At 35.7% G+C, this 26,438-nt stretch overlaps 1 protein-coding gene across 1 annotated transcript in view; it reads right to left on the bottom strand.

Moving 5' to 3' along the window:
- ITGA4 (integrin subunit alpha 4) overlaps window positions 1-26,438 on the bottom strand; it is an 80,144-nt gene that overhangs the window by 11,499 nt on the left and 42,207 nt on the right. Inside the window, exons 16-21 of the mRNA XM_002812646.6 lie at window positions 16,320-16,469; window positions 14,337-14,413; window positions 3,773-3,923; window positions 2,613-2,708; window positions 1,895-1,974; window positions 858-947 (exon numbers count right to left, since the gene is read on the bottom strand). Coding sequence (XP_002812692.1) covers window positions 858-947; window positions 1,895-1,974; window positions 2,613-2,708; window positions 3,773-3,923; window positions 14,337-14,413; window positions 16,320-16,469 — 644 coding nt within the window. The remainder of the gene's footprint in view (window positions 1-857; window positions 948-1,894; window positions 1,975-2,612; window positions 2,709-3,772; window positions 3,924-14,336; window positions 14,414-16,319; window positions 16,470-26,438) is intronic.

Genomic DNA, 26,438 nt, shown 5'->3' with positions numbered 1-26,438 from the left:
TGGCCTTTTTTCACCCATTTGCTTTATCTCAAACTTGATACTCAATTCCATCAGACACTGACATTTTACATTTACATGACTGTATATCACCTTTCTAAGTGGAAAAAATGACTGCGGGATGGTTTAGATTTAGAGCAACAGGAAAGGCTCATCTGTCTATTTGTTCTGTAACTCATATCTTCTACTGCATAAAAATGTAGTTTTAAGGACTAACAGCATGAATAAGTTCCAGTGGAATTACTGAAGGTTTCTGTAAGCCCCCTTTTATTCTTTCTCCACACATCTCCTTCTTGAATGAGAGGGGGATCCACTCAATCATTAAAATCATGAGGAAGCAATGAATTCTCATACTGTGGTTGAGGAATTCGGTGATCCCATAGGTATAAAAAGTGGACAAGGGACACCTTGCAGCCAGATCTCTCACATCTCAATCCATTTGCCACATGTGTAGATATGGATCTGCAGAATAGTGATTTGACTAAGTTTGCACTTCTCTGAACTTCACACTTGACATGGGCATTGAGTATGATTATGCAGACTGCATACTGCCTAATTCCGGATTAGGATTACACAGTGCACAACTGAAAGGCTCAGTGTGGCCTTGCTAGCTTATTGGGGCTCTCACAGTAAGAAATCTCCTCCAGCTGGGTACTAGTTTGATGTAGTATCAGTGATGATTATAGGGTGGGTTATTATAATGGACAGCTAAGTAAGGGCTATAACAATGAGGTAATTATTAAAAGATGAAGTATCCTTTTTATTAAAAAAATTCTAGAATACAGTTTTTTCATTATGTAAGAAGCAAGGAAACTGTAAATCAGCTCTAAATTTGAAAGGAGGCCTTTATGTCTACTTACCCATGAACAGTCAGCTTAACCTCATATTTTAAAGGTATTGCTACAGTGACTCTGCTGTGCTTTAGATTGTCCATTTCCCCTTCATTTTCACTACACAAATAGAAAACACCCTGTTAGAATTCACCAAGCAGAAAAATCTTCAGAGAGAACTAATTACATACCCTGTATACCTAATATACTCAGAGGTTTGCTTAAATGCTTTTTGAGGAGTGGGGATAAAAGTAGATATGGTAGTAAAAATTTTTTAGGACAAGGTTGGCAGAAAATTTCTCTCATTATTTAAACTGTTATCATTTGCTTCTAATGCTAGATAGAGGAGTTTTTTTTTAAATAGTTACATTTATTAGATTAAAAGATTTTTTAACCTTTATGTTCTAGGTGGTACAAAAACCAGAATAAATAGGTAGTTTAGAAACAAATTTATTACGCTCTTTAGGTTGAAGAAGTATTTTTGCAAGACTTAATTCAATGATCAAAGAAAGCACATCAATCATATAATTTTTCAAACTGTATAGCAAGTCGTGTACTGCCTTAACGTATCTTTATAATCAGTTTTACTTATAGAGATTTTTAGGATGAGAGGGTGACCAAGTTGTTGTGTTAGGTAAAATGAAGTCCATCTTGATGTTTACTCTGAATTTTAAAAAATATATTGAAACTTCACTCATGAAATAGTCATTAACGATTTCCTGTTTACTCTAGGAGACATATCTATGTCAGTCATTACCCTCACTTTTAAATCTTGTAGAGTTATTACTTGTAAACTGTTTATTCTGTTTTTGATTTCAAATACACAGTTTGATTCGTGACACATCATGTCCACTCTAGTCTAATCTAATAAATACTTAACATAGCTCAAGAGCTAAAACATTACCAGTAACTCCCATTTAACTATGTTGTTTGGTTTTTTTAAAAGCACACCATGTAAGAGAAGTTTTCTGTTACAATTAATGGAACACAGTTTTATGGTTCTCCTAATTCCCCCCTCAAAATATGGGGGTACATTTCTAGTTCATTTTATTAACAATAAATTATACCAGGTAGCATGCACTGTGATATTGAGGTCCTCTTCTGCTCTGCTGAGTGAGCTCACATCCAGGAGAAAGCTAATATCTATCTGTAAAACACAGAGCAGGAAAGCCCATTAAAAAAAATCTCAAGTACATTTTTTATAATCTGAATTTTTTTCTTAAAAGCTTATGTTCTATGGAATGTAGAATTGAATCTATTGTAAAGGCATCAGCTACTCCTCCCTTGGCAGTAAGATTCAGTGAAGTTGTTGGGTTTGTGGCAATTTTAAAGTACACACATATCCACAAGTAACATTCAGAGACAAAGCCTTCTATGAATATGAACGCAGGCAAGTCCAGACAAAATTAGAAATGCTTTCACAACTTGAGTGAAGACTCTTGCCAAAAACACCTTTTTGTATAGCAGAGGTAACATGCCTGGCAGACAGGACCACCTGCGGTGGGGGTGGGGGGTTTTGGGGAAGGGTGTGTAGGGGGAGCAGAATTCTGATTGACACATGCACACGCCCATTTCGATGTAAACATGCGACACCCTTTAAAACAGCAAACTTTGCCAAGAATATAAACACAAAGCCCAAAGATTTCAAGAACCAGTTTTATTTCATCACTCAGCTACCCACCCTAAGCTAAAATATTTATAATATTTTATATGCAACATAAAGATAGGGAAGAATAGAAAAATATTCATGATAGTGAACAAAAGCCATAAAGGTGAAACACTTACGCTTGAGAGATGATCTACATATATATAGCCAATACTGCAGTCAAGTTGTACCATGCCAGAGTTATCTGTGACTTCACAGTTTATTTGCTTATCTTCCTAATGGGAAAAATGAAACAACTGTTTTGGACAGGAAAGAAATAAGTTTGTAACATATGTTTAAGGATGGTTATTGAAAAGAATATCATCCCAGAAGTATTTGCTTTCCTAGGAAAACTATTTTCTATTTATGTTTGAGATAAATAGAAATATAAATGATATAAATATGTGTGCATGTGTGTATATGTGTGTGTATATATGTATGTATATATGTGTATATATGTGTGTGTGTATATATTTTTTATATATATATATGTATACTCTAGTATTCAGGTTCTCCACAAAAAAAAATTTCTGGACTTGCAGCTTTCATTCATCTTGGTATATTCCCTATTTAATCCAGGGTCTGAATTCCTTGAAAAATCATGAGGCAAGGAATCTATAAGGTTCATATTTTAATGGTCGTCTTCTGTCTGGTATGTGAGAATGTGTTTAAGGTATTTAATCAAAATAACTATAATCTCAATAGGTGTAATGAGGTTATAATTGCAGTAAGTATAAAATGCTTTAAAAATACAGTCCGTGAATATCTGAGTTTCCACTGTTACTTTTGCAAGTAGTGCAAACACTACAGAAAAAAGGTAATAGATATTCGTGAGAGGTCAAAGGTCACTCTTGGTGTGAAGATGTGGTCCCTGGACAAAAGATGAGTGAATTTGATAAAGGATAGAGAAAATTCCATTAATTGTCTGAGTGTCGCCTTAAAATAAAGAACGGTAACTCTGGAGTCCAGGATGGAGGATCAATCTCACTTGTGCAAGGACCACAATCAAGGGGATACTGTTCCAACATCAGATGTGTGCTGGCTATGGCAGTGAGAATGTAAAGGCACCCAAACGCTTCCTCCTACTCCTAACACTGGAAAACAGGAGGCTGATGCCTTTGGAATTAAGACCCAAGAACTTGCCATTCTGAGCAGGGGCACGGAGTAAGTCTGAAAATAACTAGGAGCCTAAATATTAAGATTTATACCCTAAATCAGTGAAGTGAATTCTACCATTTACTTTTAAAAAATTAAGTAAAATACTAAGTAGTATCATGCTGTTGTGGTTTACAGTACTTACCAGCTCTAAAATCTTAATGAAATAAAGACCCACGGGTAGTTTGACATGTAGAGTCGTTTCATATGCATCATCTCCAGCATTAAACAAGGACACATTCAACATTAATGTCTTCATACTCCCAACAGCAAGATACGTTTTATTTTCATGGGGCCTAAAAATTAAGTAATATTATTTAATGCTTGTTTAGGAAATAAAAATCCCTCTGTCTTATATGCATACAAGGATATATGTATATAATTTATGCTGAACATAAAATACTAATTTTCTTGGGAAAACAATCATGGGATTGACCCTATGCAAGCAGATGTAAACCCATATTAAGAAGAACTCTTTATCATGTTTTTTGTAAATTCAGTCACCTATTACCCAAGGAAAGTTTAATGAGCTATAATTAAACTCGTATCTTTTCTCATTTCTTTTCTGCGTAACCTCTTGCTTGTATAATTTTAACATTTTCCTGATTATTTCATAACGTTTTCTAAAAGCAAAGCAATTTTTCTTTTCTTTCTTGCAAGCCTAAAATAGACATTGAACTAGCCGCTGCCTGAACCAAGGGAGGAAAATGGAAGGAACTGGTAGAAAAGGAGAGGACTAGAAGGAATGCTTGGTAGAAGTGAGCAAGGCATGAGGAAGAACTACTATGTCCACCCACAAGTGCGTGGCACTAAAATCTGTTGGACTAGAATTAAATTGTGAAGCAGCTGGTCACCTCCACGAGTAACTAGGCCAAATTTAAAAACAGAACTGGAGAAATGCTTCATCCTCCTGTGTATTGCAAAGTATAGATTGCTGCAAATCCACACATATGCACGAGTTCAAGTCCTGGCACCTCCAGCCGTTCTTTCCGGTGGGGAAGTAATTTAGCATTTTTAAGCCTCAGTCATCCTATTCCATACTACCTACCATTCAGTGAAGATCTGGGTTACGTATACTGTATAAAGTCCTTAAAATATTTTAAATATGAAGTATTTGAGACATAAGGAACTTATTCAAAGACCACAGCTAGAATGTTCTAAAGTCTTGAAACAATTGCAAATTTCTACACAGTTCATTCTTTTTCCCAGTGAGAGGGTTAGAACAGCTAAGTGCTAAGGAAAACTTTCCATCACAGCATGTCATTTTATAAACTTTCCCCTAAGAACAGAAGTTCTTAGATATCTAGTAATTTAAAATTTAGAAAAATTAGTTCAAAGTAGAGAAGCATGTTACCCAAAGCAAAATATCAGGTGAGGATAGATAAAAAAGATAAATATCCACCTAGCACTGCAGAATTTAGAAAGTTTCTTCAATAATGTTTAAATTGTGTCATTCAAATCAACATTTGTAGAGAAGATTAGTGTTTGAATAAACTATTTATGGAAATACTAAAGATACAGTAGGAATTTAGTTGTTTTTGTGAATTGATTAAAGACAGAATATGTAAGGACAGAGTTTAAGAACATGTTTCAAAATTTCTGCTTTTAAGTATTGCTTGGAGATTCATGAATGAATATAATTGAAAGTTTCTGCACAATAAATCAGGCACTAAGTTCATCGTTCCCAAATACCAACACACTTCACTCCTTCCTAGAGCTGATATAATAAAGGACGATGTGTAAATAAATGTAAAAAAATGATACACAAATGAGCAAGTGTTATGAATAGAGGGCTCTGGGGGACACTTTTTGCCTGAGGTAGCAAAGACATGATACTTGTTCTTTGTCTACTACTATGGTTAAATTGGCTGCCTCAAGAAATATTTTTTAAGTCTGAAAATGTCATGATTGAATCTAAATTCACTTGGATTGAGTTTCTAATTGATTTATCTGTCTCAAGTCCTTCTCCTCTCCTTTAATCCAGTCTTCACACTGCCAGAAGGTCATTTTCAAGAAAGCAAACGAGATAATGGTAAGTGTCTGTTGAGAACCTTACATTGCCTTCATGATAAGAGTTCCAACTCCTTAGCATGACACAGAGGCTCTCCAGAATTGGCCCCTGCTTCAGTTTTCACTGCACAATTCATTCTTTTGTTTCAAGTCATATTTTTCTATAAACAAGCATCTAATACACCAGGATGTTTTGTGTCTTCCTTCAAACTAGCACTCTGACAACATCTCCTCTTCATGCATCTGACTTGTACTTATTCTTCAAGATTTAGCTTGGACGTCAATAATTCTTAGTTGTTCTTCCAGCCAAAACTCACTGTTTCACCCTGCACTGCTCTCCGCTGACAGCGTAAGGTGGCAGCTTCTCCCTCTCTCAAAGCACACTGGGCACCTCTATAAAAATGCAGTATTTTCACAATGTCAAGTCTCTGGTTCCTCTCACCACTAGACTAATTTGCCTTGGGGAGAAGATGCTGGATCGTGATTCATATGCTTTCTCAGAGCCTAACAACACAGTGTTCAAAAAATATAAGCAGGTACGTACATGTCTGTATTAAACATAAAGAAGGGTTCGGTGGTGTCCAAGCAACATGTCAGGAAAAACTGGGGAAATTATTGGATAAGTTATTGACTGTTAGAAGTCTATGAAAGTATTCAGCATAAATACTGTCACGTTATAGCCTTAAACCGTGTTTATGTTCTGTGATGGAATACAAATTCCAAATGTCTCACTAAGAAAGTAAATATCTAGCATTACCACGTTGTGATCTGTACCCCATCCAGATAACTTAATGTCTTAGTGGTGATAAACCTACTGAAAAGACCTATGAATTAATGGCATCATAAGACCATGGCAAAATCAAAACTGGAAACGTGGTACGGTTTTTGAGAATTATTCTTATGAACCTCGGAATATGCAAATAAAATAATTTTGGACATTTTTCCCCACTTTTATAACTCTAATATAACTTCTAAGAAAATGGGCACTTAATGCTAGAAAATTCTTCCTTTTTTCTATTTTAAACTTATCAGAGTATAATACATGCACAGAAAAATGCACATATCCTAATTGTACAGCTCAATATTTTTTATGAATACATGTGTTAAGCACCTAGATCAAGAAAAAAAATATTAGCAGCACCACTGAAAAACCCTCTGGGGTTTTTTCTTCCAGTTATCGGCCCCACCCTCCTTGATTTTTAATAATATAAATTGGTTTTGTTCAGTTTTGTATTTTATATAAATGTAATCTTTGAGTATCTGTTCTTTTGCATGGCTTTTATTCAAAATTTTGTTTGTGAGACTAACATATTGGTACACATAGTTGTAAAATGTTTATTATCATTGGTGTATATAGTCCATTTTATGAAGATGCCACATCTTATTTATCCTTTCAATTATCCACGGGACTTTTGACAATTTCCATTTTTGGAACTATTAGTTTTTTGGTTGACACACACATGTAATTCTGTAGGCTAAATACGTATTTATATTTATCTTTGTTTCTATCTAGGAGAGATTCTTATAATTTTTTAACCCAGGATTAATTTCTTAAAAATCTTTGAATCTTGGCTTACTTTCACAACCAGCCTAAGTTATATTGACAAACTATGTTTAAAAAACAAAACATACTATCAGGAACTATTTTTAATTAATAAAAATATATATACTTTAGAATTTCCTTATAAAAAGCAAGCATATCATAGAGTAGAGGTCTGCAAACTACTGCCTGAAGGCCAAATTCCCATGTCTGCCTACTTTAGTAAATAAAGTTCTATAAGAACACAGCCGTGCTTTTGCACTACAGTGACAGAGTTGAGTAGCTGGGACAGAGATCTCTGTCCCACAAAAACAGATATATGTACTATCTGTCCCTTCACAGAAAAAAGATGCAGGCTCTTGCTACAGAACAATCCAATTGATGAGTAAATTAATTACAAAATAAACATACAACATATTACCATATTTAATTGAAATCTATTTTGTGCTATTCTAACTATAATAGAAGCTTCATTATTTCAGATGGCATAGGATGCAGTTCTTTACCCCAGTAAGCCATACAGAATTAGAGAAAATGATCCCCCAGTCCTCATAACTCCTCCAGACATGGAGAAGAAAGGAAAGAATGCCACTTCCACATGCATCATCTCTACGTTGGGATCCTTGATTTGAGCAGTTGGATATGCTGGAAGAATGTGTAATAACTAACAAAGCAGTAATTCCAAACCCTGGGCACCACTGCAGGATGGGGGAGTCTGAGTGACAGTGTGCTACCACAACATTTTAGGGAATGGCTGTGATTTACTCGTGCCTGTGTTGTAAACCTTGGGGTTAAGTAGTATGCATCTGCTTGGTGGCACTGTTAAATGGGAGAGAGGAAATGTGTGGGAACATGGCTGTCCCACATCCCGCCCCCCCACCGCAAACTCTATAATCATGTTAGGACTAAAGCAACCTAAGAGGTTCTAAAAGTAAACTTCAGCTTGACATTAAAGTTTAATTAAGACTTGTAGAAGAGCTGCCCAGAAATAGACATTTATAAAATATTCTGGCTTGTAACCAAAGCATTAGTCACTGAACACCTTTGGGAAAGAAGTTGGCACTTAGACAAGCAACAGAAGGTGAAAGCACTGCATAAACAGCTAGGTTCCAAGACAACAGCAAATTAAAGAGAAACACAATGTTCACATTTCAGCAGCTAGACTCCTGGTTTATTTTCCATTTTTAAGCTATTTTGCCACATTACCATAATTACAATTCTACTTTTCTTTCCCCCAAATATACATCTTACTGTAAATTGATTCATTAACAAGATGCTCTCAGAAAGATACCTACCAGCTTCCTATGTGAGACATAATAAAGAACCAGGTGCACATCTGGAAGTGCGACAAGACTGAACCAGAGCTGTCCCCGGGACTCATAGTTCATTCTTCATTAAAACATGCATAATGCAGACTTGAAATTTACAAAGCAACCTAGAATCCATGTAACTTAAACAAATCAAGGTACTGTGTACATACAGAATCATAACTTAATAAGTGACAGAGGAAAAATAGAAAAATGATGTACTGCAGCACCAGGCTCTATGTTTTTTTCTGAGTGAATAATATAGCTTTATTTTGCAAGAAATGCTCCCCAAGTCTTAGTATAATGAATTCACCCTGTCTCCCTAAAATGAATTAGGGCTTGATAGCTAACTTGTTTTTAATCAAGATGCTACAATAAAATATAATGTAAACTGATACCATACTTCACTATGTCAAGATACATGACTCATTTATTTGACAAAAGAGTAACCTGCAGCAAGTAGCCTAGAGGCCTAAGTAAAATTTTTATCTTGTTTTCCTTTACTACTGACTTCAGGGAAAAAGACAATACTGAAAAATTCTTGCCTGTTGGAATGGACAGGTTACCTGTTACCTGACATTTAGGAAGATTTTATTAAAGACAGGCGAACTCACTGAGGTTAAGGGGAGAACAGCAGAAAAACTTAAATTGAAAGACTGAACCAGTAATTAGCATGTCTTAGTTTATAAAGCACATAATTCATTCTCCCAAAACTTTATGGGGTCAGTGAGGCAAATATTCCTACTATTTCCATTTTAAAAATGGACAATTTCATCAGACTAGCTCTTTGGGGGATTAATAGCATAGTGGCAGATATTGCTCCTTGCTCATTGTCTAGCCAACGGTGATTTCCCTTCTTAGCTGCCAACAGAGCCCTGGATTATTCAGGTGACAGGCAGCATTCCCTTAATATTTCAGAAGACAGACCTCTAGGTTCAACTCCAGAGAATGTATCACAATAACAAAATGATTGATTCAGGATCAACTTACTGTGATCACGACGACTCCATTCTCCTTCAACCATGACAGAATCAGGGATAAACAGGTAACACAGGTCTGGTTAATCAGAATACATCTAATGAGGTACTGCCCTTCCTGGAAGGGCAACTTAAAGATGACAAAGCACTTTTGCTCTTTTCCCTTTTCTCTTGCTTGGAAGCTTGATGCTGCTTGGCTATACTGTGATCATGAGAAAAAGCTGAGAGAGCTGGAAAGATAACCATCAATGTCTAGTCTTTGGTAGCTGTTCACCAAACCTGTGAACATCCTTCCTCAAGACTGCTTATTATGCAAAATAATATCTTTATTGTTTAAGTCACTATTAGTTAATTACTCTAAAACTTGCAATTAAAAGTATTCCTAACAGATACAGAAGCAATTGTTCAGGGAAAGCTTACATCACTCATTCTGGAAGCACAACTGAGGTGCAGAAATGTATTGCGGTGTCATTTACACGAGTATCAAGGATTTGATTTTAAACTTCCTACGTGATGGCTAATACCTTCTATTATATTTGTAATCTTGAAGTCGTGTTGGTTCATCTTTATTTTGCACTGGAAGTCCTTTTAAATGTAGTTTATTGTCCTAAGCATTTAGACATACAGGAAGAAGCCTCAACTTAATGAAGAGATGAGAGTGGATAAGCACTGTTTAGTGTACTGTCGACAGTTTATTATTGTAGTCTTCAGAAACTCATGTTCTTTACTGAGTAAATACATTTACCTAAAACAGGTTGATAGCTCTGGGGCACATAAATACTATTAGTGCCAGCAGAGTTATAGCTGGGAGAATGCATGGAACATATGGTCACAATTCGCCTACTGTTTCTGAGAAAGGAGAGAGGACACCTCTGTGGGAGAGACATATTTTTGTCTGATAATTTACTTAAACACAAAGCACTTTGTCAGAACCTTTCACTGTGAGTCTGAGAAATTAATTAGAAGGGCTCTCATTTGAAAGTTCCTCAAATAAATTATCATTTATCTAATAGAAATACATAGCCTGTAACTTTCTTAGTTGATACAAAAAACACAGCGCCTACTACTTTATATGGACATTCATGCCACTTCAAACCTTGTAAGGCTGCGCTACTGAGCCAGTCACAGCCAGCCATATTTTCAGGATATAAAGCTTACATGCAGAATTATGTATAGAACTGGCAATGTTTCATTTTATGGCCAAACTAAAAAAGCTTATCTATAAAAATTCCAACCATAATATATCAAAAATAGAAATAGTAATGACTTTTATGGAGCCTTCGTGTAAATCAGGCTTTGCACTAGGCACTTGGCCTGCATTATTACCCTTTAAGACAACCTTAAAGAGTCGGTACTATTTTTATCCACTTAGCAATGAGGAAAGAGGTCTAGAGAGGTTAAAAGTCTTCTCTGAAAAGGTCACTAGTAATACAGTAGATATGGGATTTGAACCAGGTCAGTTTGACTTCAAATCTGGAAGCTCTTCACCACCACAACATTGGTTCTTAGGTTTCAGTGTGATAAGAACTTGGAGCTCTATTAATTGTGAAGATCTGTGGCTTGGTCCCCTTTAGTTCTGACGTGGATGGTCTGGGGCCTAGGAACCTGCATTTCTTCAAGCATCCAGGTGATTCTCATAAAGGTGGCTCAGAGACAACACCTTAAGAAACACAGCCTTACACTTCATTTAAAATCATTATGCCATTTAAAATCATAATGGGTTTGATAGGCTGCAAGAAATATTATCGCCTTAAATTAAAATGCAAAGTAGATATTTTGTTGTGAGAAAACATGTAACAAAGAAAAATAATTAAGATGCATTTTCATTATTCAGGAAAGAAGCATAGTTAGTAATTTTTTTTATAAATGTCAATGTCTCATTTTCTCATAGGCCAGAGAGACTGCAATGAAAGGTGACAGCACAAGTGTCTGATTTAAGAAAATGAAAACACTCCTTTACTTGCAGCTTAGAAAAGATTTCCCCCACACAGCTCGTCTTCTTATCAAAGGCCCATGAGGGTAAAAACACCAAGACAATTAAGCAGTTTAGGAAGAACATAAATACAGAAATGGGAAGATTATAAGTTATTCAACTAAGAAATCAATAAAGCCACCACCCTACATGCTGGAATACAAAGTAGTCAGTAGTCACTGTTTCTGGATTACAGTTAATCTGGGTAACATAAGTATAAAGTCCAATCATCAATCAAATAGGTCAAGGCTTTTTGGCCCTGAACTATGGACTCTCAAGGCTAAACTGACATTACCTAAGTGAAAATAATTAATTGATTCTCGGCCATATGTGATCCTACCACAGTAGGGTACTCAACCCTATTTGTCAACCTTTTTACTTATTCCTAGTTGACTCCCTGTCCTTTATCTATTTTGAATTTTTTCCATTCAAGTTCCCAAACATATCCTCAATGCCTTCAATTACCATACACAAACTTGCTTTTTATCCTAGCCATCCATGAGTTCTCTGTATTTCCCTTCCTTTCATATTGAAATTTCTTAATGTCAAGCATCTATTCATAGCTTGTTAGCTCAAGATAAGGAGATTCTTAACTACGGCTAATTCCTCTACCTATGAATCTGATCCCTTTTGGGATCTTGTTCCATTCTCAGCAAACCTCTCCAGTCACCTGCAGCACTCCAGGCACTGTTAGGCATTGGGAACACAAAGATGAAAGGACAGGACCCTGCTTTGCAGCAGCTTCCAGGACAGTGTGGAGATAGACTCTCAATAATCGTGAGCACAGTGCCACAGGACCAAGGTCACAACAGAACTTAAGTTTAAGTAGCTGAAGACCAGGGGGCTTCCTCTAGGAAACAGGTGAGATTTAAAAGATACATAAAAGTTAATCAGGTAGATGGGCAGAAGAAGTGAGAAGACACAGAGGTTCAGGAGAGCATGGCACAGCCAAACCACCATAAGTATTCAGCCATTGATGAAAAAACTCCCTGGGGAATTGGTGAAAAATACCACCCAGGAGTTTAGATTTTAAGTCTAAAATGAGCCACTGAAGCACTGTTATCACACGTGTATGTTAATAATGCAAAATCAAAGGCCAGTATCCTAGAAAGCAGGAGAACTTAGTGACCTAGGTAGGATAGTGAGTGCCTAGTTTGGGGTAATAGTGGTAGAGATAGCAAAGCATGAGGGATAGAAAGACATCTAGGTGGTGGTATTGTAGAACTTAATAATTCTAGATATCAGGAATAAGAAAGAGAAAAGAATGCAGATTGAGCCCTAGGATTCTGGCTTTGGTAACTTTCTAATGCCCATGTCATTCCTGGATAGTGCTTGGGCAGATTGAAACTATAGGGCACCCAAAAGGACATGTCTAATAGGGAATTTGATACGTAGGTGGGTGTGAAACTCAAGAGACACTGGTTTAGGCATCAGCAGTGTAGGCATGCCAGTTGAAGTTGCAGTTGTGAGCAAGACTACCAAGGTTGAATGTGGTAGTGAGAGAAAGGGCTGAGGGAGGACCATTTAGGGTGCCAAAACCAAAGATCCATCAAAAACAGCTGAAAAGAAAGGGCTAAATAACTACTAAGACAATGGGAGTAGGATAGTATCATGAAAATTAAAGGATAAGACATTCAAAAGAGGAAGTGAACAGTGAAATGCTTCAGAGGGGAATTCAAGTATGGACTGAAAAGCATGTGCTGGGAGTTAAGTTGAAGATGTCTCCCTCCAATTTATTCTTTTCCCTGCCTCTGGCCCTCACATTTACATCTTCTAATAATTAAACAAATAACAACATTTGATAAATACATAAAAATTCCTCACTTCAACCTACTTGTTCCCAGTATACTCTCCTTTCTTTAATCACTAATCCTGTCATTTGGCTACTTCTGCACTGAGAGTTCTATCTTAACATTTGCCAGTGATACCCATTTTTTCACCACCCGTCACATTTTATTAATAAATGCCAACTTCCATGACCTTTAGACATTATGCTATCTGATCTTTTTATAAATTTTACAATATTAATTCTCCCTTTTTATATTCTCCATTGGCTATTTCACCAGGGACTTAGTTCTCTTTAATTCCTTGAAGATACCTTCTCAGTCTCCTACAGGGACTCCCCATTCTTTTTAATCTCCTTGAATAAAATTGTCCCCCAAGATTTGATCCATAATTTTTTTCCTCTGTGAAATTCACATTTCTATCCCTTGGGCCATCTCACAAGTCACTAATGTATGGAGGAACTTCCAAACATAATTCTCAACTAGATTTTCAAGTGGAATGCCACATAGAAAAGTCCCTCCAAATTCAACATGTCCCAGATTAAAGCTGCTCCATTTATATCCCAATCTCCCAAAAACAGTTCCCCATTTTCCTGGCCTGTCACTGACGCATCTCCTTCCCTGCTTTCACTTGCCTTCTACGATCAGTCCTCAACCTGAAGTGCTCATTCTCTCTCTCTGGTCCTTGTTTTCACATCATCTCTTTGATATGCAAAATGATTTGAATATAGGGGATCCAGATATGATACAAAATTGCAGTGGTTTATTTGCCATCATAAAATAACGACAGCAACCAACATTTATCCAGTCTTTGCTATGTTTTAGTTGCTATTCTAAAGCACATATCTATTTCCTTTTTACTCTGTTTCCCCTTCTATGAATTTAGAAGAGCAAGATGGTTTATTCCTTTTTAAATTTGTCATACTTGGATTATATATCAGTCTGAGTGATATAACCAGTTTTCTGGGCGATAAAAAGCTAAGCATTGCATTGCTAATTCTTTAAATGCTGTTAATTTTCAAGGGTTAGCTCTTGTTCCTTTTCTTTTGGGAATGCAAATGCACACACTCATTACCCCCTCTTGATGACTAACAGAGACTATATACCACATATACTTACTTCAAAAACCCAATCTTTGCAGAAACCTGTAAATCAGCAGAACAATTTTCATGGGCACAAAACCTTGCAAAGTTTATCTGGAAATAAAAAGACAATGTTTTTTATTTTGATTTAATCAGCAAGTATATATATATTTTAAAGACGACGACATCTGTGATGCATGAGAAAAATAAAATTGATACATCAAATTGACAACTCTATTTTATCTCTTTTAAAAAGTTCAATTTGAGAATTAGTAGGGTTCAAATGACAATCACTTGCAGGGCTAAAAGAGCTAAGTTCTAAATAGGTAAAATTTAAAGCCCAAATTTTGTGAGTGAAATAAGATTTGGAAAAAAAGTTAAATGAAAGGCATTAAAGGAGTTTATTAGCTGCCAAGATGTTTTTCACTGGGCTCCTCTCCATTTTCTGGTGCTGCAGTTTGATCCCATTTATTACATGTGAGTATGGCACTTAATTTTGGCAGATGTTGGGACAGTTATTTTATACTCATTGAAATTAGCTACATGGAGATACTTAGAAATTTTACTTAGAGGAAACATTGAACAAAATTAAATAAGTAAGGGTTTCAGAATTTAATTAACTCTAAGTTTTTTAATAAGATCAATAAATACTACAAAAGACCTAGGAAGACCCAAGGCATAAGCTGGACAAAAGGAAAAAATGGGGAGAGATAAAAGGGAAGATAATGGGAATAGGTAAAGACAGACAGATGCAGAAAACAAAGAGAGATCTAGAAAGTCAGAAGGAGCCAGGCTCATTAAGTGTAAAGTGACTAGAGTACTGTCAAATAGCATGCCTACAGCTGGGGGAGAAGTGTAAATATCTCTCTAAATAAATATGATTTTTTTTTCTGCCATTTCTATTGGTAAAGCAGGTTGTTCTAAGAATCAAAATATAAATTAATATAACTACAAATTGCTAAGGTTTTGACTTGTGTACTTGCAATATTGAGATTTTCACTATTAAAGACATTTACAAATAGTTGATGTTGACAACTGAAGTTCAACAGAAGAGTAAAAACAACCCCTGACTTCTGTAAATATTTTCATATGAGGGTATAGAGAAAAATCTGCTCTTCAGTTATCTTCACTTGATCCTGTATTCTAGACTAGACTAGTGGTGATTGTAAGCTCAATTATCTTAAAGTGACTATGGGGTAATTTTGTCTGGACAGGATATGAACTAGACCTTTAAATGTCCCTTTCATCTTTTACATTCTGTGTGTCATTAGTGAACATTTTAATGAAGGCTTTTTACCATGCCCAGACACATCCTGTTTTTGGACAAACACTATGTCTTTGTGTTGATAGACACTAAAGGTCTGAACAACAGGACTCCTGAGAATAAATACACTGTCAGTGAAACTTAAATATTTTGAGAAAATTTAGAAAACGGTTCACTGGTTAGAATGTAGGATCCATCTCAAATGCAATTGATCCTGGGATGTGGCTGAAAAGCGTATAATGAAATTTTTAAAAAGAAATTATTGTATAACAGAAATACATGTGTCTGTAAATGGGTGAAACTAAGCAAGAAAATTTGATTATGAAGACGTGAGCGAATCTGTGAGTAGGATGAAAGCAAGGGAGAAAATGAGAAGAGGAAGATAAACTGAGGACACATGATGACACTGAATAACTAACTTATAAATACGACCTTCTCCCATTATGATTTCTCTCTAGTAATATATCTTTCTTCACTGGCAAGGCATTAAAAATAGAACATCAGCATTTTATATGAGAATCTACTGTTGTGATTAAATGCATATTTTAAAATATTCAGTTCAATATCCTAAAGGTAATATAAACAATTTAAAGAAATGGAAAACAAGACACATCATAAATCTATTTTTATGTTTTTAAAAATTCATAATTTTTAAAAAAAATTCTGACGTATAGTTCACTTCTTCAGAATTATGCCATATTTTAAAAATTTAGTTAAATGCCACATAATAATTTGAATAAAGGAAAATATTCCTACTGTTTTTTTAATTATGTCTTTTTCTTTCTTCTGCTGAAGAATTGGCTGAAGCGGTGGGAATTCCTCTGTACTTCGTTTACTGATGACATGAGGACCAAGGTGGTAAGCAGCTTCAATCTGAATTGGGGTGAGGATGTCCCGCACATCTTTCTAAGGAAAATAACCACCACATGAATTAACAAAAACAAGCACGTAGATTAAAAAAATATAAAACTCCTTTCCTGAATAAGGCCAAACACTATACATGGAAGACAAAGCAAATACTTATCTTTTATCTAAACTGTTAAAAAAATGAAGATGTATATTTTTTCATATCACACAAAATCATTTACGTTTCTTATGGAAAACACAAAAAAGAATAAAAATGAAAAATAATACCATCCAATAATAGTTATAAAGGTCTGTACTTGGGAGTATTTTCTTCCATGCTATTTTCTACGCATTTAAAAGATAACTTGATATTATAACATAAGCATTTTTCATGATAAACTTTTTGTAAATCATTTCAAAGTGCTTTTTATCAAACCATTTAACTTTACCCTATACATTTTCTCTTTATAGCTCTCAATAACATTTTGATTGAATTTGATTCATTTGACTCCAGATTTATTATAAAACATCCTTTTTAGTTATTCTTTTTTTTTTTTTTTTTTTTTTTTTTTTTAAGAGATGGAATCTCCCTCTGTCAGCAGACTGGAGTGAAGTGTAGCTCACCACAGTTCTGAACTCCTGGGCTCAAGAGATCCTTCTGCTTCAGCCTTCAGAGTAGCTAGGACTACAGGTGTGCACCACCATGCCCAGCCAATTTTTTCATATTTATAGAGACAGGGTCTTGCAATGTTTCCCAGACTGGTCTTGAACTCCTGGGCTCAAGGGCTCCTCCAGTCTTGGCCTCCTAAAGAGCTGGGATTACAGGTGTGAGCCACCATACCTAGCCCTTTTCTTTCTTTATGGAACTTTTCTATTATATTTTCTAACAGATACTGAATGGTATATAGGAAAAGTATTTGTTTTGTACATCTAATTGTATACACTGGTCACTTCACTGATTTTATTAGTTGTTAAAGTTTTTATTTATTTATTTATTTTGTTTTTGAGTCAGTCTTGCTCTGTCACCCAGGCTTGAGGGCAGGGGCGTGATCTCAGCTCACTACAATCTCCCTCTCCTGGGTTCAAGTGATCCTCCCACTTCAGTCTCCTGAGTAGCTGGAATTACAGGCACGCACAACCACACCCAGCTAATTTTTGTATTTTTAGTAAAGACCAGGTTTCACCATGTTTGTCGGGCTGGTCTCAAATTCCTGACCTCAAGTGATCTGCCCCCCGCTCGGCCTCCCAAAGTGCTGGGATTACAGGCTTGAACCACCGGGCCCGGCCATTTTTTTTTTTTTAAGTTTATTGTGCTTTTATACTTCACAAAGAACGCTTGAATTTATTTACCAATTATGCAGAAATTGTAACCCATTCACAATCCATTCTGCTCTGTATAACATTCATTTAAACTTAATATCTTAACTAATGTCTACACAGCATTTCTTACTCCTATTCTTGTTGATATGCGGTCACAGTTTTTTTTTTTTTTTAAATAATCAGATTTTTAAAATTCATTGTCTTCTGTCTCCAAAGAAACAGCTCGGGTTTATTACAACTGATTGACAATACTTACATTTTAACCTTTATTTATATATGCAGACATTATTTTCTTTTAAAAATATTTTCTATCAACTTACAAATGCTTTTGATTATTTGCTAGCCTCATTAAAAAAATTCCACATTATTTTCAAAATTATTTGCTTACACACAGTGAAATAATCAACAAGAAAATATCTTTGAAAGCATTTGTCATTTGATTAAATAAGCACTTCACTAGATAGTAAAAGTGTCCTAGACTCTCAAGTCTATGAAAACAAAGAGAGTCAGCCCTCTGTACCCATCGGTTCCACATCTCAGGGTTCAGCCACCTTGGATCAAAAATAGTTGGCAAATAATGGATGGTTGCATCAGTGCTGAACATATACAGATTTTTTTCTTGTCATTATTCCCTAACCAATACAGTATAACAAGTTTGTACATAGCATTTACATTGTATTACATATTATAAGTAATTTAGAGATGATTTAAAGTATATGAAAGGATTTACAAAGGTTAAATGCAAATATGGCACAATTTTATATAAGGGACTTGAGGATCCTTGGATTTTTGTATCCAAGTGGGGTCCTGGAACCAATCCCCCATGGATACTGCAGGACAAGTGTATATGAAAATCAGGTAACATATAAAACACGGTGTCTCTTAGAAAGCACCTGTTCAAGCACTCCACAGACAGAAATGTGATTTTCAAAGGGTACTCAACAAAACAGACTTCTCCTTATCTAAAAGGGTAAGCTAATAAGATTTTACTTATTAGTAACCTAAGAGGATTTATAACAGAATTCAATTGAGAAACTACATAAAGTAAGACATGTCAATGAGAAATCTATAAAATAAGATTTTAGACACTGCAAAAAGTAAAAGTAGAAATGATCTCAGGATATGAGAGAGCAGTTCACATCACCAGATATAGCCCACCTACATGGAAACTAGTGGAGAAAATCTATGCAGTTTTTGTTTTTCTTGGTATTAGAATTGTTGCTATACTCAGGAGATAATTTGACGAATTGGTCACAGACTGTGATGTCTTTCATACTAATAATTTAAGGCTCAGTTTTTGACTCTACTTTTCATATGGCCATTTCAATCTATAAGTTCTTCTCATTTTAAAAAATAGATTCAACAAATTCCCTCTTGACCATTAAAGAGTCAAGTGTTTTCACCCAGGCTAGACATATTAACTTAAGCCATAATTGAGGTTTATGTTATGCTAGATGAGTTCCTCAGGGTAGACCCATGACACTGCAATTGACAGACCTCCTACTGAGTAATGTCAGTGGACCAGGTTTCTATTTATCTATAGATATTTCAGGATTGCAATATTGCTTAAACATTACTGCCCCAAAGCAAACAAGGAATAGATTATTTTCAAAGCTCATCAATTAATAATCCTTAAGGAATAGGAGAAAAAAATCCCTATCACACAAATTATTGCTGTGTTGCTATATTATTTATATAGCAACTTTTGATAAAAATCAACGAAGTAATTTAATAAAGATGACACACACCACATAAAAGACTATATCTATTCTATGTCTTTATGTAATTACAAACAAAAAGGATGTAATCTTTTTTCTCTTTTCACTTACAACATTATCAATTTATGTATATAGTGGTTAAAAGTAATAGTGGTCTGAAGGTGAAGAACTGGTGTTCAAAATCTGGGGTCCACCACTTATTATCTACCTAACATTGGACAAGTTTCTTAATTTTTCTATGGCTTAGTTATGTTATCTGAAAATGGGACTAATAACAATTATGGTGGTTATACCTATACCTTATTGTTGTGATGATTAAATGACATAATGTCCGTAAAGTAGACATGACAAGATTTGTATGTTGCTTCAAAATTCAGGTATATAAGCCAACTAAGGAATTACTAAATTTCAGTTTCCTAGAATAGGAGATTCTGGTGAACATTTGGAAGGAATAAGAAAACTGAACTACTGCCAACCATCAACATTAAATAGAAAATTAGTTATAGAACAAGGAATAGAGCTCTATTTATTAAACGGTATTTAGAAGATTTGGAGCCTGAATCAGAGTACTCAAGATCCCTGATTACTTTTCCATTCTTATACAGAGATTCTTTTATTAAATTACTTGGTAAGTGATCACCTCAACATGAAACCTTGACCATATAGGAATGCTGCAAATCAAGGCCAAATCCCAAGTTATCGACTTGTGAAAACGGAACAGCTTGAAGCCCTGAGTATTACAATAGCAAACTTGATTAAATTATTCCCTAGGTGTAGGAGCTAGACAGCCACTGATTGTCCCTCCACATGTCCACTGTTTTAATTCTTCTCAACAAGCTTGCTTTGACCAAATCACATGCTATCTAATTCATACTAATTTTCCACAAGGTCTTCTCTACATCTGTTGTATATTACTTTCATTATCCTAATTAGCTATTAATTACGCTTTTCTTACAATATATAAAATGTACATGCACTCTTGCAAAAACTGTATTTGACAGATATTCACACTTATTTAACTTTAACAGCTCCACCTAAGGACAAAAGCTGTAATATCAAAAATGTCTTAAAGTGATTAATTAAATATTTGGGAGTAAAAAAGTAGATTTGTTTACATTTTAAAATTTGGATGGGCATGTGCTATCTATATTAAAAATAATGAAGATTCCATGCCACATTTTTATGGACAATTACATAAAATAGGGTGCCCACAAGCATACAAATTAGCACATGCCTGAAATTACATAACGTCTGTCTTCTTGCTTGACTTTCATGGAAATCTGTATTTCTGGCCAACTTGAGAGCTGAGCAACAGGCCCATGTACTCCTGTTAATTTGGTGGGGCAAAAAAATTTATAAGATATCACTAAATAAAAAATAATGTCAGGAATAAATACTTGAAGATATCTATTCATGGGTCTACTGTGTCCAAGGAGGCTCTAGGGATACAAAACTGAAAGTCGGTACCTGTCACAATCTATGTTCCACAAATCCACATGGACAGTGTGGGGCATGAATATTCTGATAGAGGCATGTCGAAATACAGAAGAAGTAGGGCCACCTAATCTACACATAAAAGGGGCTGGGGAGGCTCTTACATAGGAAGATTTTAAGCAAGGAATATGACTAGATTTTGGAAATACCTCTCTGGTGCTAATGCAGGGCTCGGGAAAGAAAAGCTGAGACCAAGACATAGGTTGGTACCTGAACCATCACCATCTTGTATAATTGCAGTCCCTTTATCTAGTAAGCTTGGCTCAAGTGGTAGAGAACAGTCAGACATCTAGCACTACAATTTCCTGAGAAAAGACAGCACCCTCAAGACAAATGCCCTAACCATTATACCAACAGAACATTCTCAGATTTTTCTTACAGAATTTTTTAAATAGCACCAAGAACATAGCATCCATAAATTTGTTAAATATTTATTAAGTTTCTGCCTTACGTAATGGATTGTGCTAGCTCTAAGAATACAAATATGCAAAAGATAATATCCTGCCTCAAAGACCTTGCAATCTAACAAAGAATTCACATATGTTATAATAATCAATTCACTTCTAGAATACCATAATATTAAAACAGTGATATAGTTTGCTCGCACTTAGATTTTCAGCAGAAATGTCTGCATATATGAATCAGTCCATAGTGTGCTATTGTTAAAAAATTTCTTCTTTGGAGTAAATGACATTTCATTAAACTATGTGCATGTATCATTCAACAATATAAGCAAATGAAATAAAAAAATACAAAAAAATATATTTACTAATCAAATACACATTTGTTCTCCTGAACCTACTATGGAAAAAAGATGAGTTTTAGAAGTCACCTATTTTGTCATTTTACATAACAAAATAAACCCGTATTTCAGAAATCTAAAATTCAGAAATTTGAGAAATCAAAGAAAGAAAAGAATTAACTAATCTACCCAGGTAGATTGATGTCATGATTTTAATAAAACACGCGAAGGCCACTGAATTCACTGGCTCTCAGAATATCTCTGGGGACAGGCATTTTTCGTTCAGCAACTAAGCCAGTATTTCTAGCTTTATTGGAAATGCAGACAAACAGGAAATCTTATTGTTTCCTTTTGTTATCCCAATGTAGCATCCTTCTTCTCTTCTGAAATATCAGTGGATATTTTGATGCAGAGATCCATCAAGTTCAACCAAGAGATATCATCTGTCAAAATTTCAAGGGAAGTTTCACTACCATGGCTGCTCTAACATGTCTAAAAACTGCTTCAAGTTACAGTTTGGGTTTCCCTAAATCAAAACTGCTTCAAAATTATCCCTTGTCCTAAGAAATCTCTAAAATTTGATGAAGTTGTATATTTAAAGCAAAAACAAAGACTTTCATATAGTTACATAAATGGGGAAACATCTTTTCATAGAGGAAAAAGCAATGTCTAATAGAAGATGATTTCAATAGATAAAACACTAAAAGATATAAATGAAATTAACCATTTCCTTTATATTACAGAAATATCATTCTAACTCATTAGCAAAATCTAATAATTGTATGGCTCTGGTGGCAAAAATTAAAGCTTGGCATAATTATAATCAACTAAAATACAAAGGTTTTTTTAAAGCAAAAAAAAAAAAAAAAAAGACAATTTCTTCCTTCTTTCTTATTTTATGAGGAACAAATTTTGACCAGTCAAGCAAAGTAATCCTGTGTGATACTCTTTTAATTATGATTAGACTTAAGAAAACTGATTCCCCTACTAACCAGATAAATGAAAACATAGCCTCAGAAAAATAACATGCCAGAACAAAAATCTACATGCCAGTGATATAGATCCTTATTAGACTATTAAAAATGCACCTCTAGTCCAAGAAGATCTAGCATAAAACTAAAGAATTGTGATTAAAAGAGAATACTTTTTTAAAATATATGTTTTATATAAACTTAAGATCTGGAGTCTTTTTGACAGCCGAATTCCCCGCCATCAAAGAACTCAACGGATTTTGTAAGTAAATTTAAAGGCTTTCGTTTGCATAAGGTAATCAAAGAATTGTCAGCAAAAATAAAAGCAAAATTCAATCTTTTCCTCACTTTTAGGTCTCCAAGGACTCTTCTGTTTTATAATATCTATGCCATCTTTGCAGCTTGATCCCTTTAATAGTCAATTCCAACAATTTGCTGATTGTACTGGGATCTCCAATTCAAATTTCTTTCCTGGTCCCTCACCGTCTTGGTGTACCCCCTCCCCTCCTTAGCCTGCTTCAACTTCACAACCAAAAATATAACCATTCCTTTGTACATTCCCTCCCACTGCATGCTCCTTGCTTGCTTCACTCTCTTGACTAAACCACAACCCTGGTTAATTGTAACTCTTCATCTACTCCTGCAAGATTGAACATGACTGGGAAAAAAACACAAGCGCACAGGCTACACTCAGTTTATGACAATAAGTGCAAGTGGTCCCAAACACCATCTGACAACCATCCTCTATTTTGTTACTCTCACATTCTCCTAGAAGACTATCTCACATCTTCCCAAACTCCAAATGCCACTTCCTCCATCCCTACTCTAGTTGATGAGTTTGCTTCTTAGTTCACTGAGATTATTAAAGCAATCAGACAAGAACTTCCATAGTCCCCATCACCACATCTACCCAGTATCTGCAAGCACATACTCAGATGAATCATGCACATGCCTATCTAGAACCAGCCCTCTCACTTGTACATTTAATCCTTCCCTTTTTGCCTTCAAGAATTTAGCCCCAGCTCTTCTCCCCTGTCACATATATCCCAAGTTTTTCACTCTATTGCAGCATGCCTATCAGCATAAAAACATGCTAATGCTTCTCCTGTCTTAAAAGACAAAAACCCAGAAAACTCTTCACTCCAGTTCAGCTACTGACCCCCAGCTCCATTTCTTTGGTCACCTTTGGGGCAAAACTTTTTGAAAGAATAACCTATAACGCTTCCGATTCCTTTCCTTCTCCCCTCCCGCCACTAATGTCTGAAATGCTTTTGCCACCACCACCAACAGCCTCTGCATTATAAATCCAATGTTGAGTTTTCAGCCCTCATCTTATTCGATCAAGCTGCAGTATAGAAAACATCATCATGCTTTCCCCTTTTTTCACTTCAGTTCCAGGATGCCACACACTGTTGATTTTCTTCCTTTCTCACTGATTGGAATCTTCTTATCTCCTCTGTGGGCCTCTTTTCGCCAACCTCTTCATGTTGTAGCGGCCCAGAGTACAGACGGTGGCCTTCTTCTGATCTCAGCCATCTTAATACGGCTTTAAATACCATCCATATGCCAAAGATATATTAAGTTACCTTTCCTGTTCTCTGCCTATCCTCAACTCAAGATGAGTATGTACAAAGGCTTAGTTGATATTTACATTTAAGATAGGTCTCTCTGGCTAAGCAGGCCCATGACTGAACTCTAGAATTTTCCACTCAAAAGGTGTTCTCCTGCAATATTGTCTCAATTGATGAAAACTACATTTCCAAGTGGCTCAGGCTAAAGACCCTGGAGTCATCACAGATCCTCTTTCTCAGATGCCAGACATCCAGTCTCTCAGCAAATTGTAAATTGGATGTCAGCAAATTGACTTCAACTACTTCTTACCATATCCACTGCCACCACTTTTGTTGGAACCATCTCTCACCTGTGTTACCACAGTAGCCTCTCCTCCATGTGTTGACTCTTGATCTCCTACTCTATTCACAACACAGCAGCTAGAGTGTTCCTTTGTATACGTATGTTAGATCATGTGACTTCTCTGCCAAATGCTGTTATAGATCCCCCTTTCTCTCAGAGAAAAAGCCACAGGTTCTATATAATCTCTCCTTCCACCATTCTTCCCTTTGCTTACATTTCTAGCCATCCTTGCCTCCCCATTGTTCTTTAAAATAACCAGGTACATTCTTGAGGCCTTTTGACTCAGCTTTCCTCGCTGAAATACTCTTCTCCTGAACCAGTTGTTCTCAAAGTATAGGTCCTCTGGGAACTTTGCAGAAATGCACATTATCAGCCCTTACTGCAGACCTACTAAATCAGGGATTCTAGATGCGGGCCAGCAATTTGTGTTTTCAGAAGCCCTACAGGTGTTGTTGCTATTGCACCCTAAAACTAAGAACAACTGCCCTAGATATCTACATGGGTAACTTCCTCACTTCCTTCACGTCTTTGCTCAGATGTCACTTTCTGAATGAAGCCTACTCTGAGTATCCTATTTAAAATTCTCCATTTCACTCCTTCTGCAGCACTGCACATTTCTGTACTCTGCCCTCCTTTTTCCTTTATCACCCGTATCTTCCAAAATACTATAAAATGTATATTTTTATCATATTATTTTTTGTCTCACCCCAGTAGACTATAAGCTCCATGAAGGTAGTGATCTTTTTATGTCTTATTCACTGGTATATACAGAATTTGACACAATGTGGGTACTCAATAAATACCTATCAAATTAATTGAGTGAATGGCCAGTAGGGACATCTACACAAGTAAAGCATGTCCAACCAACACACAGGCAGGGAGTCCTCTGACAAGCGGGGGTAGTGGGCCCCAGTACATAATTAACAAGTGTCACTTCATTTCATTGTAAGGAATGCAGAGATAAAATAGATACATATGTTAACACTCCCACTCCTGGTACCATGGTACCAGATGTGTTTTATGGAACACAGGAACAACCCAGGCATCCCAACTGCTATGCGTCTTCTTTTCTAGTATTAGGAAGATGGAAGAATTCAGGTTGCTGTCTTATGCTTTCAGACTGTAGAAACTTAAGAGTGTCAATGTTTCCTAATGCCTTGAGCTATTACCCTGGTGGAGGTGGGAAAGTACACTTATTACATTCCTATACCTTCTTAAGTAACAGCTACAGCTCCTTGACAGAACTCAAGTTCAGGGTAGCTGCAACTGTGGTTCTTATCTTCTGTGTGTGTTTGTTACAAAGGAGAGGGTTGGAGTAACTTTTTGCCTTTCTATATACGAGTTTTAGAAGTGTTCCAAACACAAGCAAGGTAACTCAGGAAGAGAAAAAGATACTGAAGGAAACGAGCATTTCTTAAAAAGTCTCTGCCATGTACAATCCCAGCAGTAAGTGCTATCATTTAATATTTGCAATATGGTACAAAGGCAATGGCTGAATCCTGCGACCATCAAAACCATGGTAACACTACAAATATACATGCAACAAAACACTTACCTCTGCTAATCATTTCTGCTACAAATTTACTCCGAAAAAGCTGTACAATTTTGATGATCCCTTATTTATAGGAACGATGCCAAGAAACACAGGACTAAATAAACCAGATCACTTTTAGAAATTTAACGCAATGTGTTTCTTTATGAACATCTAATGTTGGCCCTTTTATTGCCTTTAAAATGATCTCAATATTTGTCTCTACAATTGACTGACGTAAGTAAAACGACATCTATGAAGCATGAAAAAAAGAACCTCTTTAATTCCTACCATATAAATGATGGTTACATTAATATTCTATACTTTTGGCTCTGAACT

Source organism: Pongo abelii, chromosome 11 (assembly GCF_028885655.2).
Source record: "Pongo abelii isolate AG06213 chromosome 11, NHGRI_mPonAbe1-v2.0_pri, whole genome shotgun sequence".
Taxonomy (NCBI): Eukaryota; Metazoa; Chordata; class Mammalia; order Primates; family Hominidae; genus Pongo; species Pongo abelii.
This window is presented reverse-complemented; position numbering and strand designations above follow the sequence as displayed.